At 51.2% G+C, this 17,454-nt stretch overlaps 1 protein-coding gene across 1 annotated transcript; it reads left to right on the forward strand.

Moving 5' to 3' along the window:
* Positions 1-611: 611 nt before the first annotated feature.
* On the forward strand, positions 612-14,157 carry BPIFB2 (BPI fold containing family B member 2). Its single transcript, XM_058814547.1, has 17 exons — positions 612-650; positions 3,836-4,070; positions 9,221-9,337; positions 9,547-9,637; positions 9,899-10,003; positions 10,135-10,272; positions 10,690-10,735; positions 10,985-11,045; positions 11,299-11,390; positions 11,515-11,691; positions 12,039-12,080; positions 12,202-12,366; positions 12,914-12,981; positions 13,272-13,317; positions 13,571-13,634; positions 13,736-13,812; positions 14,089-14,157. The coding sequence occupies exons 1-17, from the start codon at positions 612-614 to the stop codon at positions 14,155-14,157; spliced, it is 1,632 nt and encodes a 543-aa protein (XP_058670530.1).
* The last annotated feature ends 3,297 nt before the right edge of the window (positions 14,158-17,454 follow it).

Below are 17,454 nucleotides of genomic sequence, written 5' to 3' on the forward strand. Positions count from 1 at the left end.
ACTTGTTGGTTTGGGATCCTTCTGAAGATCTGGAAGGATCGTTGATCCCATTGTGGGCACACCACCCATGCAACAGACGTGCTGCAGCTGCCCAGGCTCTTCTGCCTCCTCCCTGCAGCTCTCTGCAGGCCCCTGCCCTGATTGCTGCCCAGGAGAACAGAGACACTGCAGCAGCTCTTTGGGGCAGGGAAAAGAAACCTCCCTCCATGAGCCCCAGACCAAACGGGGCACATCCTGACAAGCCCAGCAAAAGCTGTCTGTACTGAAGGGAGAATGCACCAGCTGAGGGGACTGGGGTGAACTCTTCACTCCCTGATGTCCGCATTGACAACAGGAGTGGATGGCAATGGCTGGTCCCCAGCTCAGCTGAAAAATAATCCAGAAAAATTGCTTGCTCAGTGTTAATACTTTCTGTAAACTTGGAAATAAATATTTCCAGCAGATTAGCCAGATTTGGACACACATTATTTCCAGCTTTGAAAAAATACCTCAGTTAAAGGCCAAGGAAGGGGTGGCAAAGATAATCAAAGCACTGAAGGAGTTGTCACTCTCCTTGCAACCTGATCAGCCAGGACCTCTGGAGCACAAAGCCCAGCTGTCATGGTGAGATCATGACCTTTGATAAGATGGACGAGGGTGTTAACAAGATGGTATTAAGTTATCATTTATCCTGAATCGCTTCATGGTCCAGGAGCCACTGTCCAAAACCTGAATTACCATGAAGACAGCCCCGACACTGGTCAGTGCACAGGGAAGGGGCAGGGTGGCAGCTCTGGGAACAGCTCCTGCCCAGTGACCTCTCAGGCATGACAGTAACTTGGCCTCTCCCCAGTGGCTGCTGAATGCAGAGGTCTCTGACCATTGGATATTTTGGAAAAACTGAAGCAGATTCCCATAAAGAGATTGACATGGTGATGTCCAGGTCTCGCTAAAGTGACTTTCAAAGCCCCAAGAGCACAGAGCCAAATTACTGAGTGAGGACAGAAACCAGAACGGATTTGGTCAGAGGGAGAAGAATAGGACTGGTGTGAACAGACATGCTTGCCTCAGTTCTGTGCTTGGATCACCTGAAATGAAGCTGTCAGGCAAACAGCAAGGGTCACGTACCCCCAAGAAGGGTCTGAGACCTTGATCAGCAGGCTCCAGTCAGAGCAGGCTGGGGGAAATGTCCTAGCTATGGTTGGAAAATGAGGTGGATCTGCTCTACTTTCTCATTGATGGCATCATTCAGACATGGCCTGTCTGCCTGAGGAAACCAAGGTTTGCCCTGCCATCCCTCTGGGACCACTGAGAGACTGATACATCCCTGCTGCTGAGGGATCAGGGCTTCTGGGTCTGTGTAGGGCTCCAGGGAACAGCTCTGGACAAGGCTGCACATCCACCCCAGGGCACCAGCACCAGGGACATGACAGTGTGGCTCAGCAGCAGAGCTGCCTCATGAAAAATTAACTAGGTGCTCTCTGAGATGCCCAGCCTTGAATTCTCTAGGAAAGCTGTAGACAGATATTTGGATTCATTTTTTTGCTCTGCTCAAAGGCTTGAGACTCAAACTGTTCAATTTGTTTGTTAGCTAACACAAGAACAAAAAGGGAGATCTGTCCCATGCTTGCAGTGACATGAAGAGAGGCGTCACAAACCCCAGTTTTTGTGGGGAGCTGGTTTTATAGCTCCTTCCTCACAGTTGAGGACTCCCAAGGAGAATGATTCCTTACACATGATGCAGAACAAATCCCTGTGGAGAACAGACAGGGTTTTTGGAGCCTGCATCTCCAGCAGGTTTTCCTGGGAGTAATTTCCTAAAAAAACCCACAAAAATCTTTCCAAAGATATCCTCAATTCAGTGCCAGCTTCCTGTCACCAGGAAGAGATGTTCAAATCATGTCAGCTCGATGAAATCAGGATCAAAGCTGTTTATTGACTTGCTAATGACAAGAAATTATCCAGGAGTCAGTGAGTTACACACTCGGGATCGATATCAGGGAAGCAGCTGATAAATACCAGCACCAGCCCAAACCTAACTCCTTCTGGGGTCCTAAATCCCTGGGCACACCCCTCATCCCTCACACATGTGCCCCCTGGGAGCAGGGGGTCACTTTCTCGCACCCATCTTGTGGGAGTGTGGGTGGTGCATCTTGACAGTGCAAATGTGATTTATTTAGGGATAAATAAAACAAACAAATAAATAAATAAATTTATTATTGATTCAGTTCTTTCAGAGCACAGCCTCTGCCCAGCCATGCCCAGCTGGATCTGACAGTGCTCAGCAGGACAGTCTCACTACGGGGTCATGAGGCCTTTTTATTTCAGTGTGTGGAGTCAAACTCTTGGAAAGCCAAAGAAAGGAAGAGACACCCCAGGAATACCAGCACCCTGCTGCTCCCATGAGTCCTGGTCACAGTGGGGATTGGGGACTGCAGCCACAGAGTCCCCATCCCTTGGGTCTCAGTGGCAGGCATGTCTAGTACCAACATTTTCTGTGAATTTTAAAAAATCCACCAAAAAAAGCACCTGGGTGGGACTTAACAGTTGATTCTGTATTTGTGTGTGATGGACTAATGACACCAAGTCCAGGGGTGGCCCTGGGTATGGCAAAGCCACCATGGCAGTGTCCCTGCCTTGTCCCCACTGATGTTGTAGGTGCTGTCCAGCAGGTCAGACAGGATCCCTGCACACAGCACCCCTGAAATGAGCAGGAGACACTGCCAGAGACACCTTGGCCATGGTGGGCACTGCCAGCATCTCCAGCATTTCCCTGCCCACCAAAGGATTTGGGAGTACCCAAAGGGAAAAACAACAGGGTGGGAATTCTTGGGTTTGTGTATTTTAGTTTAGTCTCTGCTTTTGGCATACTTCCCCCATGAGTTAAGTAGATAAATGGATGCTGCAAGGTGGAGAATTTTGCTGCCATTTCAGTTGGGTTTGGGTGTGGTTAAGGAAGATGTGTTGATTTTTGGAGATTTCAGAAAGGCAAAGAACTGTGATAGCAAGGGGGGGTTTGATTCTGAGGACAGAACAATGCTCCAGGAGGCCTCAGAGAAGCTGTCTGCATCCTTTGCTGTGGCTCTGTGCATGCAGGCAGGTCCCTCCTGCCTCTGAAGGACTGGGCAGACAGAGCCTGGCTGGAGGCACTGCCCAGCCCTCCCTCCTCCAGGTCCTCTGCAATGGAAGGGTGACAAGTGACTGTCCCAGCAGTGCTGGGCACTGGAGGAATGTGCCAGGGTCTCATCCCACAGGTGCCATATCCAGGAGAGTTACTGGTGGCCAAAACTCTCCAAGAATGCACATTGGGAGCAGGGATCCCTTCTGAGCATTTGTACCTGGGGGGAAAACAGTTTAGGAGGCTGATTTATCATTTCTTATTCCTTGAAATATTATTCCTTGAAATAACATTTTCATTTTCAGGATACACTTCCAGTGGGAGCAGAGCTTTGAGGCTGCCAGACCACAAACACCAGGAGCCTCCACTGTTGGTTTCACAAACCAGGGCTTGCCTCAGTTTCCTCTGTCCTTGGCTGAACTGGGTTATTCTGTATTAAACCTGCCTTAAACTGAGCAAAGAGGAGGGCCAGATCTCCACAGGTATCTGACTAAAATGGACTGACTTTGTGATGTGTTGGGGGCTGCAAGTCTGCCCTTTGACAAGACTTTGGGAATGAGGGGCTCAACCCCAAGGGCAGCTCTGTCTGAGCATCACATCCCTGCCTGCCAGGCTGGGACAAGGGGGATTCCAGCAGCACCACTGCAATTGCTGCATAAACCCAGGGATGGCTGGAAAAGCTGCTTTTCACCAGTCTGAAAGCTCCTTTGTGTGGCAAAACTGTGAAATGTGTTACAGTGCACGGAGAAGAAAGAGGAGGCGGAGGAGGAGAAGGAGAAGGAGGAGAGGGAGGAGGAGATGAGCTCTGGGAAACAGGGATGGGAGGAGGATGGGACTTACCAGAACTGGCAGCACTGTCTGAAGGGTGCTGTGAAGGACCTGGCTCACAGCTTGGGCTGCAGGCTGGGCAGGGAGAATCATCACCCTCAGAGCCCTCATGCACCCTGCAATAATTATTTATTGAAGATCAAAGGTGGGAAAGTCACTGGCTAAAGAAATTGATCTGGTACGGATTAGGGCAAAATTTGCCTCGTGTCTAATAAAATGTGTTTTCTCTCTTTGCAAACCTTTTCTCAATAATGCCATCTTCTGGTTTTAAATGAAGCTGAAGGTTTACATCCCTAAAAGAAACTCTGACAGTCTGGGAGTACAAAGCAGACAAATATGCACATTGCATGGAATAGCACACTAGAGCTGGTCTGAATTTGTCCATAAAATCTTTGTTTAGTGGGAAAAAAGAACTGCAAAAATTGTTTGTGTGCTGCAGAAATCCAAACCTGAAGACTGAAACCTCCAACAGTGCTGTGACCTGCCCCTGAGGAGTTGCCAATCCTGGCAAACCAGCAATGTGTCCTTTGGGATTTTCCTGCTGGGGGAATTGTTCTAACACTGACAAAGGGGATGTGGGAGCTCCTGGGGCTGAATCTTGGGGTGCCTATGGTGTCCTGCCCCAGCCACCCTCCAACCATCAGGTTTGTGATTTCCATGTTCCTGCTGTAAAACTGCTCAGAGCAAGGTTTGGTGAGCACAGGATAAACCCCAGGGATGAGTGAGCCCCCAGATCCCCCAGCCATGCTTCCCCATGGGCACTGGCTCCCATTGACCTTTTCCCAGTGATTCCCATTTGGACTAAGTCATGAAGAGCCCTGAGCCAGGAGAGAACACCAGAAAGATCACCAGAGACAGAAACTTTTCACCTTCAGCCTGAAGGAAAGACAGAGGAAAAGAGCTGGTGAACAGTCAGAGCCTGATGCCCAGGATTTTTGCTTACAGCAAAGTCACCTCTTGCTGATATTCTCATTACCGTTTTCTCTCCCATCTTGTTCAAACTTTCCATTTAAATCTACTTTTAAATTTAGAAACATGTTTCTTCCCAGTGAAAAATCACACTGTCTAATTTGGAAAAAAAATCAGGAAAAAATTGTTTTGGCATTCAAAACGTCTCCATGCCCCCATCCAGCATGGATCTGGGGGATGGAGGACTGGCTCTGATCCCTCAGAAATTTAGGGGGTTGTATTGGGACATCAAAAGCTGGGACACTGCAGAGCTGCCACACCTGCCCTGGTCGGTGCTGAGGCAGGAGCTGAGGCGCTTTGTTGCCTTTAAGTTACATTTCTTTGTGTGTTTGTAGACACAGCCATGCAGAAAATCACCAGCTTTAATATCCCACTCGTTAGCAGGGAGTGATTGGTGGCTGCCTCCGGGCTGACACTTCCCAGCCTCCCCCTTTTCCCTGCCTGTCCCTGCTCCGGGCTGGAGCTGCGGCTCATCACTCACCCCTGATGCCTTTCCCGGCCTTGGTCTTGGGCTTTTATTTCACAGCTTCCTCTGCCATTTTCTGCAGAACATCACTCCCATTTAGAGCAGCTGGGACTGCTGGAGGATTTGCAGAATATGAGGAGTTCAGCACAAACCCCCCAGGGGAGAGCCTGTGCTGGAGGGTGAGGGGTTGCAGTGTACCATAAAAAACATCTCCATTAACAAATCCCATCCCGGCACACCCAGGACCCCTGCTGATCCTCTGCAGAGAGGTAAGGAACAGCCAGTCTACAAAAGCTGACTGAGAAGGAGGAGAACCAAAAGAATGAAAGGGGATACTGTTGTGTGAGCTGGTCCCTGAGGGTTTGCAACATCTGCCAATATAAATAATTTCACTGATAAATCTGGAAGTCTGGGTAAGCTCTCACTCTTGGATCCCAAATGAAAGCTCCCAGCCAACAGAGACTTGTGCACTGAGTCCAAAGGAAAAGCCTCATCTGTTTAATTACATGGTACAGACAGAAGTGGGAGTGAGAAGAAACCTAAGATGGGCAGCGGCAAATTCTGCTCCTCCAGACACACATGTAATTGTGACTCTTGGAGGAGCAACCCAGAGGTTTGTGGGGTTGTGCAAACACTGGGGGGCTCAGCTGGGGGATAACCCAGTGAAATTTGTGGTACCCTCAATAATATTCTTACTGATTTTAGGCAGGGTTAGAGTGAAGATGAGAACTTGCACCTGCCCACAGAATGGGCCCCTCAGCCCCAACCCTGCCCTAATTCCACCACAGGACACCCACACATCCCACCAGGCTGCAAACAGGCTGCACAGAACCCTCCTCCAGCCTGCTGCTGTCCCTTTGGTCACCACCGTGTCTTCCCCATCCCTCCTGGGTACCCCACCCAACAGGACCCAGCTCTGGGAGCTCAGCCTGGTGAGGTAATGCAGCACAAAGTAATTTATTTCCTCTCTTCATTTCTGTATAAAACTTGTCATGAGGTTTAATCCGTCATTACCTCCCTCCCAGAGCTGTGCTTGGTGGCCTGCTGCTAAGCCCAGACAAGGAGATTTACATCTTATCTAACAGGAGTGTAAGATTTATGGATAACTCCCGACAAGGAGCACATCATGCCAGAAAGACACTTTTGTGCTAGTAACTTGATCAGTCATTATGCTGTGAGTTGACATCTAATTAAGCCTCCACAGGCATCATCAGGTCCAGAACAGCTCTTCAGGAGGAGAAAATCCACCTCTAAGCAGCGTGGTGGCAGCTTATCCCCAACCCTTGCACTGCTGGAACAGATAATAACGCTCCCCAGAAAATCCCTGATCTCAGGAAGAGCTGGTGATATCACCTGCACTGGGAAAAGGAACCACAGGGGCAAATTCCCAACTGCTGCTCTAAAATACAGCAAACACTCAATTCTCAGAGGCTTTCCCAGGCTGTGTCCACGTCCCTGCCAAAGTCAGATCCCACAAAACGCCTCCTGTGGCCGCAGGGGACTCGTCTGAGGGTTACAACCTTCTCGATGGATTTACTTTTCTGAGCACATTTCTTGCCTCTCAATGGGCCGCCTACACCAGCGTGGAAGTGTAAATCCTGCTCTCCCTTGGCAGGCTGCTCCATCTTCATATTTCCTCCTGACACTGCTCCAGGATGCCTTCGATGGAAATGCACAGCGTGGCTGGAATGCTGCTTTTCTTGGCATTTCCCTGCCATGCTGAGCAGGAAAGCAACACCATGCTGGGGGTGTTTGAACGTGTCAAGATGCACCTGGGAGCAGAGCCTGGCTCCTCACATCACTGAGGCACAAAGGACAATGGTTGCTGCCCAGGCTGCAGGTGTTTCAACAAACCCTGAACACCTCACCCCAGCGCCAAAATGGGCAGCTCAACCCTCTCTGGGACACTGGTCATGCTGAGCTCATGGGGAGGGATGGGGGGAAGCCAGAACACAAAGGGGAGCTGGTGAGGCCATGCAGGGTGTGTGTGTGTAATGGTGTTTGCAGGTGGGCCATGCTCTGTCCTCCAGGCCAAAAGGAAGGCAGAAGAACATGATGGACATCAAGCACACGAAGGAGAGGGTTTTATTCCCTCCCATGAAGGGTTTCACTCTTTGTGGAGATATTGTCAAAGAGAGTGGATGCCACTGACTGTATTCTCAGCCAATTGTAACGAATATTGCCAGTGGCTTTTGATGGGGAATGGGTTTAAGAGAGGAAGGGATTATTGCACATGGGCCATTTCAGATCTTCTGTCTGGTCTAAAACTCGCTGAACCAATAGAAACACTTCTGTTACCTTCAAAAGACTTACCCAGCCCTTAGTAAATCCTTACCCATTCCTTAATAATTTGCCAGGATCTCCTTCAGGTCATGTTCAAGCTTCATCTCTTCTGGTCTGAGCTTCTGAGCCAGGAGAGTGATACAATCCACAGCAGCCTCTCATGGAATCCTGGAACAGTCTGGGTTGGGAGGAACCCTAAAGCTCATCCAGTTCCAATCCCCTGCCATGGGCAGGGACACCTTCCTCTAGACTTTTCCAAGCCCCATCCAGCCTGGCCTTGGACACTTCCAGGGATGGGGCAGCCACAGCTTCTCTGGGCAGCCTGTGCCAGGGCCCCACCACACTCACAGGGAAGAATTTCTTCCTAATCTCTAACATAACCCTGCCCTCTGTCAGTTTAAAGCCATTGCCACTTGTCCTGTCATTCCATGGCCCTGTCACAAGTCCTCTGCAGCTCTCTTGGAGCCCCTTTGGGCACTGGAAGGGGCTCAGAGGTCTCCCTGGAGCCTTCTCCTCTCCAGGCTGAACAGCCCAAGCTCTCTCAGCATGTCCATAGCAGAGAGGGACTGCTGTCCCTGTGGTGTTCAGAAGAAAGGGTGGCTGCAGAGCAAAGAAACCCACGTTTGCTTTCTAACAATGTTTGATTTCTTGGCACCCTCCACCCAGAGGCCTTTCTTTGTGCTCCTCAGGCACACCACAGTGAAGACAAGCTGCCCCAGCACCTGCTGTTCAATCCTTCACCTCGCCAGGTCAACAGGCAAAGTAATCAATTCTATGGGGAAACAATAAAAATGGTACAAAAAACGAAATGTCCCCCCAGTGTCCTGGTTCCCAGCCCTCTTTGCCAATTCCTGCCCCATCAGCTTTGGTTGGGAGGATATATAAAACCAGCAGGATTTCTCAGTGTGGCCACAGCAAGTCACAGACTGAGTCAGAAGCATGGGAAGACCAGCCAGGAGAGGTAAAGATGCTTTTGCAAACTGAATAACTTGATACAGGCATTGCTCCTACTTTTGTGTGTCTCCATAAGGGTCAGCATTCACCAGAAGTGATGCTTTCTGCAAAGACTGAGATAAATATTTATGTTTCCTGCAGGTTAAACTTTCTGAATTACTTGTTTTCGTAACATTGTAAGAGCATTACAGACATTATAAACGATTCCCAAATGTTTTCAGACACAGATAACACTTTCACCTTTTCATTTGACTCTATAACTCCTCCATAACTTCCATTCCTTCCTCTATTAATTTTAGCTTCTGTTTATTTGCTATTTTTATACCAGTTGTGGCCATTCTGTGCTCCTCAGTAAGTGAGATATTGCTGCAGGCACTGTTCTAGCTCACAAGATTACAAAGGCTCTTCAAGGCTGAACCTTCTGTCAGTGCTTTTGAGACACATGAGAGCTGCAGGCTGTTATTGCACCAGAGCTGACAAGCTCCACACCACAGCCCCCATCAAGGAGCTGATCTGTGGCTCTGTGTCTCAGTGGCCAGGCCACGTTGTTCTGACCATGCTGCTGTGGGTGCCCCCTTCCTCCTCCTCCTCCTCTTCCTCTTCTTTCTCTCCTCGTTCCCCAGGTGCCTGCATGGCGATGCTGCGCACCCTGAGCGTCCTCCTGAGCCTCCTGGTGCCAGCTCACAGCACCAGGTCACCCGACTGTGGGGGCATCCTCACCCCCTCTGGGCTGAGATACCGTAAGTGCAGAGCCATGCCAGCAGCAGCCACTGGCACCTTCCACACCAAACCCTGGCACCACAATCTGATGCCACTCCTCAGCTCACCTGCCTCACCCCCTGCCCATTGCTGGCAGCAGGGGGTCAGTAAGGGATGGAAATGGGTTTCAGTCTGTCCATCAGGGCACAAGCTCCAGAGGCTCTCACAAAACATCTGCCCTGTTTCACAGTTGCTGAAGTTTCAAAGCCACATGCAGAGTCAGTCCTCAGGAGGGACCTCATGGACTCAGCCCCAGCCCCATCTCCCACCTCTCCAAGCAGGTGAGTTGCCCTCTCTTGCCCCTGCCATACCCACACTGGTGTTTGAATATTGGGAAAAAAGGCACTTTGCCAGTGAGAACAAAAATCCTGCTGCAGACCAGGAGGTTTAGAAATGAGATCCTGGCTCCTTTGTTGGTGCCCAGCAGCAGCAGAACTAACACTGCTCTCAGGGTGTGGATTTATCAGTGCAGATCTCATGAACTTTTGGGGTTTCTCAGGGTCTGTGCTGGTCTTCCAACACCTTCCTTTCTGCTCCAGCAGGAACCAAATTATCTCTGTCAAAGTTGACAAGTTTTCCCTGACCCTGATCCCTGACACAGGGATGCGGCTGAGCATCGAGGTGGACCTGGGCATCTCATCTGCCCCGTGAGTGCTGGGGCTGCCAGGCTGGAACCAACCCAAGCTCCTGGCTGAAGGCACCTGCAGGAGCAAACGCGGCCTGGGGGGAGTGTGGCCAGCAGCACACCTCAGCTCCAGCCCTCTCCTCTCCTCCCCAGCTCAAGCACCAAGGAGATGAGGCTGTCCATCCTGGCAGACCTCCACGTGGACATGAACCCCGAAGGGAACCTGGAGGTGGTGACCTCTGACTGCAAACCCACCCTGGAGGAGGTGCAGAGCACCGAGGAGACAGACAGGTCAGCCCCACAGCTTTCCTCCTTGTGGGGTTTGGGTAATGGGTGAAAGAAGAAACTGAGGCACAAATGTTTCTAGGCATTGGATTGAGACTTGCTCACTGCCCTCAAAGCTAACAAAGGCCAACACTAAAACTTTCCCTTCATGGGAGGAGATTTGCTCTACTTTTGGGTGGTTTCCCCATTTTAAGGAGTTTCAGTCTGTCACAAGGGAGTGCTACTTTTAGAGCTGTGCAGCTGGAATGCTTTTAATGTAGGTCCAGTGGCAATTCTCCAGGAGTTTGTGATTCTGAATTGTAATCATAGATTGATAGAAAACAGTGGTAATTCTGTCTCTGGGTGCCTTTTGGGTGACATAAAAGATACTCATCCACCTTTGGCTGATCTGGTTTTCTCCTAACTTCTGTTGTTTTTACCCAGCAAGTCCTCGAGCTCAGACATGGACAAGCAGATCAACGTTGAAAAAGTAAGACAGAGTTTGTAAAGGGATAAGAGAGCACTGTACAGGTTTGTAAGAATCAGAGCACTTTGTGTCTGGTGCTTTTCCAGATTCCCCCCACACACAGCTCTGTGCCCACTGGACACTGCCACTGTCCCCTGGCTCCTGCTACAGCCAATGGCAGCACCCACCTTAGAGACTTTCTGGGGACACCCAGTGCCAACAGACCCCCATGTCCATCTATCACCTCTTTTCTTTTTGTTCTTTATTCCACAGATCTGTCTGGAAGTCTCCAAGTTGCTGCTTTTCCCAAATGAACGGCTGATGTCTCTGGCAGGTGGGCAGTTGGCTTTCAGTCCCATTGTGGACTGAGGGTTTCAAGGAGCATTTTGGAGCAGATTATGAGGTGGGACAAGTTCCTACCCTGCAGTAGCAGAGGCTCTGCTGCCATCATCTCCCTGGGATCTACTTCCTCTGCCCAGCTCTCTCCGTCTTTTTTACTGTGGAAACCAGAGTAAAAACCCAGACACTTCCCAGAGCCTGACACTCCTTCCCTCCTCTTCCTGAGCATCCCTCTGCTCCATTTGCAGCTCCATTCCCCATCACACCCAACTGCCAAGTCCAGTACCTGCCCCTGGCTGCCCCCATGTACTCTGAGCAGGGAATCATCATCTCTTTACAAGTAAGTCCTCACTTTCCAGCTCTTACAGCCCAGCTCCAGTCCTTGGAAGAGGACTACTGCTTCCACCAAGTGCTACAGCCCTGAGACACTTGAAATTCATTTTCTCTTTGCCCGTGTGCTGCAGACAACTTTCCAAGTGGCAGGGGCAGCAATCCCCCTGCCTGTCAGCCCTGTGCCTTTCAGCATGCCTGAGCCAGCGAGATCCAGCCCTTCCCACCTCATCCTGGCCTTCTCTGAGCACTTCTACACCAGTTTGTTCTCTGCCTTGGAAGAGTCTGGAGCCCTCAACGTGAGTCTCCTGGTGAGTGGAACAAGGGAGGAGGGAAGGAGTGGGAGATACACACCTGGAGGGACAGCCCTGCCCTGGGAATGTCTTGGAGGAACAACAAACCCTACACAGAAATTTGAGTGTGTCCAAGCACCTGCAGGAGTCCAAGCCCCTCACCCCCAAGCTCCTAAAAACATTCCTGGTCTAATGGAGCATGGAGAGTTTGCCATGAGGAGTAACCTGCACGCTGCTCCTGGCATGGCTGGTGTGAGGAGAGTTCCTGCACGTACCCAGGGGTGGGATGGGGCTCATCAGAGGGGCTGCACAGAGCCCTGGAGCAGCCCCATGGCTCTGATCACGAGCTGTGCTTTGTGTTTCAGAGCTCTCTGACCACGGCCACCTTGGCTGAGAGGATCACTCAGGTGTGTTGCTGTCCCTGTACCCCCAAGAGGCAAAAGCCCAGCTCGGGCTGTGTCCCCCAGCTGCCCACCCTGGGGCACAGGGATGCTGCCATGCCCAGAAACATCCCCACTCCCTCGGCAGATGGGCTCCCTCTTCCAAGAGGACCTGCCAGTGGTGCTTCAAGCTGTGACCAGGAGCTCTCCTCACGTGGTGCTGGAGGAGGACAAAGCAATCGTGCAGCTCTTCCTCACTGCCCAGATTGGCGCAGGATCATCTCCCTTCCAGAGCTTCCTGAGTGTCAACGTGGTGGGTGTGGAGGCCTGGGGAGCAAGTGCTGAGTGTGCCCCTGCTGCCCACAGGCACTGCCCCTTCCTCTGAGCCCCAGAGCAGCCTCTGCAGGGGCTGGCTCAGCCTGTTCCATCACAGTGCTCCTCTTGTCAGTGCACCAGAAACCAGAACCTCATTCCAAGTGCTAAAAAAGTAGGAACATTTATTAAAAGAGTTACATGACAAATGTATGCTGAGCTCCCACTCAGCACTTCACATCCTCCTGGACAAGGATGGGGACATTCACTTCAGAAGCAACATGCAACAAATTCACTTTTCCATTCTACCAGGAAAAATTTTACCTCAGAACAAATTTCCCAATTTCACTGCAGCACCACATTCAACTGCTGTGACTGTGACCCCAAAATCACTCCAGTTTCTCTAAATCAGCACTGTTTGCCCATGTGGCATCGTGCAGGATGCAGGGAGCACACTGCAGGAGGCAGGGCGTGGATGGGCTCCTCACACCCCAAAAAGCCAAAGTGGGGTTGTTTCCTCACTGATCCTGCCCTCTGTTCCCCCACAGGACGTGACTGCCAGGCTCCAGATCAGCGTCGCTGACACCAGGATGATCATCTCTGTGGCAGCTGTAGAGTAATGACCCATCTGCCCTGCAGGAGCCCCAGGGGACACGTCCCACTCACTGCAGGGAAAGGAGAGCCAAACTGGGCAGGGGAGGGTTTTAGATTTTAGAGTTTGGGCATTGCAGACATGGCTTCTTCCCCAGGGAGACAGTGAAATTCCAGAAACATGGCTAGAGAGAAAAGTGGGAACTGCAGCTTCCACATTCCCACAAAGGCCCAGATGGGTAGATTGGGGAAACAGGAGAAGCTGCTTGGTACAGCTCAGCACCAGCAGCTCCTCTGCTGCTCTTTGTTTTCCAGGGATATCGAGCTCAGCCTGGCCACCTCTGATGTGGGTCCTATACTGGTGGGTACCTCCAGCTGTGGCCACTCCTGGCACCATCCTCCAAGAGCCTGGTGCCCCTCAGCTGCCCCAGCCATCCTGGGCAGGGAAATGTGGGAATACTGACTTTGGGTGCTTGCTGCACCTGATGGGAGGGACAGTGGAGTCCTTGTGGGATGGGAAGAGGTGCAGTGAGCATCAGGACCCTCTCACGGGTCTCTGCCCCTCTCCTCCTGTTTTAGCCCACACCATGAGCTGACCCTGCCTTTCCCCATAGGCTGCCTTGCTGGAGGAGCTGTTCCTGCCCACACTCCGTGAGGAGGTGCCAGCCCAGATAAACAGTGAGGAGATGGGAGCTCTGCGGGTGCTGCCATGTGGGAAGCTCAGCACGGACCCAGGCAGCACCCAGCTGGCAACTCTCCCTTTTCTTTCTTTCTCTCAGAGGTCCTGAGACAAGGGGTTTTCCTGCCCCACATCGCCAGTTTCACTTACATCGATGTCAACATCACCATCCACAAGGTAACAAATAAGACATTTAAACTGCTCCCTGCTGTGCTTGATTTAAAGGAAGCCTGGGAGCAATGCTAACCTCCCAGCTCCAGAATAAATCAGAGCCTGATTGTCCAGCCCTGGCAACATTCAGGACCAAGTTCCACTGCCTTAAACAGGCCCAGCCCCTCTTTAGCCCCATGGACACAGGCAGTGGCTGGGGCCATGGGGGTGATGGTGAAGCCCTGTGTGGGCTGATGAAGCCACACAGGCACCATGCTCAGTCCTCCTTCCTTCCTTGCTCAGGATTATGTCTTGATCCCCTGCAACCTCCAGCTGGAGGCAAAGACTGGAGAGGCAAGAACCTGGGAGTGAAGTTCGGTGTCTGGAGTAGAGCAGTGGCAGAATCATTCCACTGACTCACACCGTGCTCCGTGGTTTGCCACTGCTTGAAATGTTGAAAATCTTCTGTCTTTCCTTACTAAAACATCATGGTTTTATATTCTGGATAATAATGGTGTTGCACTAGCAGCTTTGTCTTCCAGCCCTGCTCCTGGTAGTTTTGTTGCACAGAGAATGGATTGTAACAACATTCTGTGCTTTAATTAAACATTTCTCTTTAACTCTGCATTTGTTGGTGTGACTATTGACATTTTTCCCCCCTCAACAATTTGCACCTATAAACAGATAAATTTTGCCCATCATGTCCAGACCCTACATTTAATTAATCCCACTCATTTACGAGGATGCAAAACAGACTCGTGCCTCTCAGCTGCAGAACAACACAGTCCCTACAAGGAGAGATCTTTCATCTGCTTTTCCTCCATGTCTCGTGTTACTATGGGAACATTACAGCTGGTGAGTTTCCTGGGTCAGAAAGGAGGGGGAGGAAATCAGTCTGCAGAACGGTTTCTAATTTTAGACCTGAAGGCAGTTATATTTTCAACACTTTGCTTCTGAGGAAGCTCATCACAGAGGAGATGCTGAATGAGAGGTGACTGCAGGCGTTGGGCTGCGCCGGCGCTGTGCTCACTGGCATTGGGATGCTCTTTCCTACTGACCAAACACATCTCCCGGTTGCTCAGGAGCATAAAGGGGTGAAAAAACACCCACAGCAGACACAGGCATCCAAAAGGGGAGGGTGGGTGGTAACAGAGCTTCAAAAGCTGCCCCAGTCACTCAGTCACAGGGTGATGTTGGCATCCACCCCAGACAAGGAGAACATGAGGCTGTGCTGATGCCCAGGAGGAGAATCCTTGTCCCTGATCATGCAGCCCAGGAGGAGCATCCTCATCCCTGACCGTGCAGCCCAGGAGGAGAATCCTTACCCTTGATCATGCAGCTCCCACCTCAGCTCTCCCACAGAGATGCTTCACATAACCACGAAATTTTATTAATTATATCTACATCTGCTTTCACTGCTACAACTATACCCATCATTTCTAGCCTCTGACGCTGCTGAAAAACACTTCAAAACCTTCTTATTCAAAGCCTCAGAAATAGGAAAAACAAACAAAACAAGCCAGCTTGATTTACTGCAAGGAGTAAAGAACCCTGAAGTTTTATGTGCCCAGAGTGGGGACCTGACTAATGATGTTAATGCCTGAGGTTGGCCATAGCAGAAACAGCTCCTAATAAAAGCTTCCTGGTAGAGCTGCAACCATTATTCTTTGACTAATACATGTTAAACCAGTTTCCCAAAAGGAATAAGCTACAGGAGTGAAAAGATGCATTTCTTTGGCAGGGAATATTCTGGCTCCAAGCTCCACTGCATGACTCTGGCTCTCCAATGCAGGGCTGGAGTCTCAAGAGCTGCACCCACAACTCCCAGCCCCACCTGGGAATAGCCACAGCTTAGAGCTGCCTCATGCTGGACAATGAGGGTCATCTGCTGCTCCCCCCAGTCACCCCATTTACTGAGACCCCCAGCACAGCCAGGGAAAAGGAATGCTGAAAGAATTGTTTGCATTAGCCCCCTTGGAAAACACAGAATCCATCACTTTCCTGGGCAGTCCTGCAGGAAGAGCTGCCTGGTGACCCCCAGCTTCCCTCACTACTGCACATGGAGCAGCACATACCAGCCAGATGGTTCAAACCCCAGAGCAGGGGGAACAAACCCTTTCTCCAGCCCCCACAAAACAGTAGAGGGGTGAAGCTTTTGCCAGGAGCATTGGTGGAGCAATAACAGAGGGCTCCAACAAACCCTCAAGCCACCAGCAGCACAGTCAGTCCTTGGCAACCCCTCCTGCTGCTCACCCAGCAAAAGATTTCCCAGCCTGCCAAGGTTCCAGTGTTAAAGAAACTTTCCTGAACAGGATTATCCCAGCTGTTAAGGGTTCTGGATTGCAGTTTCCTGCTCTGGATATACTCCTAAAGCCACTAGAAATTCAGAGCATTAGATATACAAGTTGCAGAAGTGACAAGTGCCATTGAGAAGATGCTGCCTTCTCTTTGGAAAAGGCTCCTCTACTGCTTCCCCCTCAGTCCCATGTGATGAGCAGCACGATGGAGGCCAGAGCCCAAGAGGAAAAGCCTTTCCCAGGGAAACAAGATGACTTTTCCACTTCTCTGTGACCCTGGGCTTGCTGTGCCAGCTCTCCATGCAGCAGCAAGCTCTCATCACTCATTCTTGCCACACTGTTTTCTTTCTCAAGGCAAGCAGAGGCCTGGGACCGTGCCAGATCACAGAGCCCTCGGTAAGGTGCCAAAGAAATGAATGCCTCCCAGCAGAGCAGAGTACACACAGAAGTGATGCCCAAACGGGAATGAAAAGGGGCCGTAAACTTTACTCAGTCCAGAAGGTGTTTGCTCAGGAGCCAGAACAAAACCTTGTACCAACACAGCCTGTTCTGCCACCTGTGGGCAAAAGGATGGATGGAGACACCGAGTCCCAGCAGTGCAGGAGCCCTGGGGTGGCACAAAGCAGATGCCAGCACAGGGGAGTTGTCCCTCATCCCATCCTGCAGGTAACAGGGTCCCACAGAGCCCAGAGCCTGCTCTGCCAGCTCCAAGGTGTGCTGGTGTCAGAGAACACGAGCAAAGGGCTCTGAGCTCCTGCTCCTGGCTCCTGAGCAGGCTCCAAAGCTCCACAGCCTTCACTCTTGCTGGCACCTCACCCCACTGGGGTCCAGCTGGTGATGGGGCTGTACCCAGCCCAGGGCTTCAGTGTCACTACACAGAAGCAGCATTTCTGCCCAGGGACAGGACAAGGCTTGTGTCACCAGCAGCTGAACTGACCCTGGGGAGCTCAGCACCACAGGCAGCATCAGCCTGCACAATGCTGGGAGCCAAAAGAGCTGTTTGAACTCCCCAGGACACCCATCTTCAATGGTCTTCAACCCACCCAAAGTCTTTCTGCCGGACACAAGGCAGACCAGCCACGTGGTGACAGTGTGTGACACCAGGTTTGTGTTTGGCACAGCTCAGGAGTGCTGGGCAGTTCACACAAAGAGGGACCCCCAAAGGGCCCAGCACCTCCTCTGCCATGCTCAGAGATCCCTCTGCAGCATCTCACGGTGATGCTGGGAGCTCCTGCAGCAGGACAGGTTTGGCCCCACAGTACTGAGCTGTTCCTTCCTTCAGGCAGAAATGCAGGGTGGAATTTGCCCCATCCCTCACCTGCTCAGTGCCAGACTGCCACAGCCTCTGGGACACAAGCAGTAACTCACACAC

Source organism: Ammospiza caudacuta, chromosome 15 (genome assembly GCF_027887145.1).
Source record: "Ammospiza caudacuta isolate bAmmCau1 chromosome 15, bAmmCau1.pri, whole genome shotgun sequence".
NCBI classification, from domain to species: domain Eukaryota; kingdom Metazoa; phylum Chordata; class Aves; order Passeriformes; family Passerellidae; genus Ammospiza; species Ammospiza caudacuta.

Excerpts from the sequence above, each read along its gene's own strand:
- BPIFB2 (XM_058814547.1), top strand. The coding sequence starts at position 612 with ATGACCTTTGATAAGATGGACGAGGGTGTTAACAAGATG. Across the intron at positions 4,071-9,220 it reads TTATTTATTGAAGATCAAAG|GTGCCTGCATGGCGATGCTG; the intron begins GTGGGAAAGTCA and ends CTCGTTCCCCAG. Across the intron at positions 11,692-12,038 it reads CCCTCAACGTGAGTCTCCTG|AGCTCTCTGACCACGGCCAC; the intron begins GTGAGTGGAACA and ends TTTGTGTTTCAG.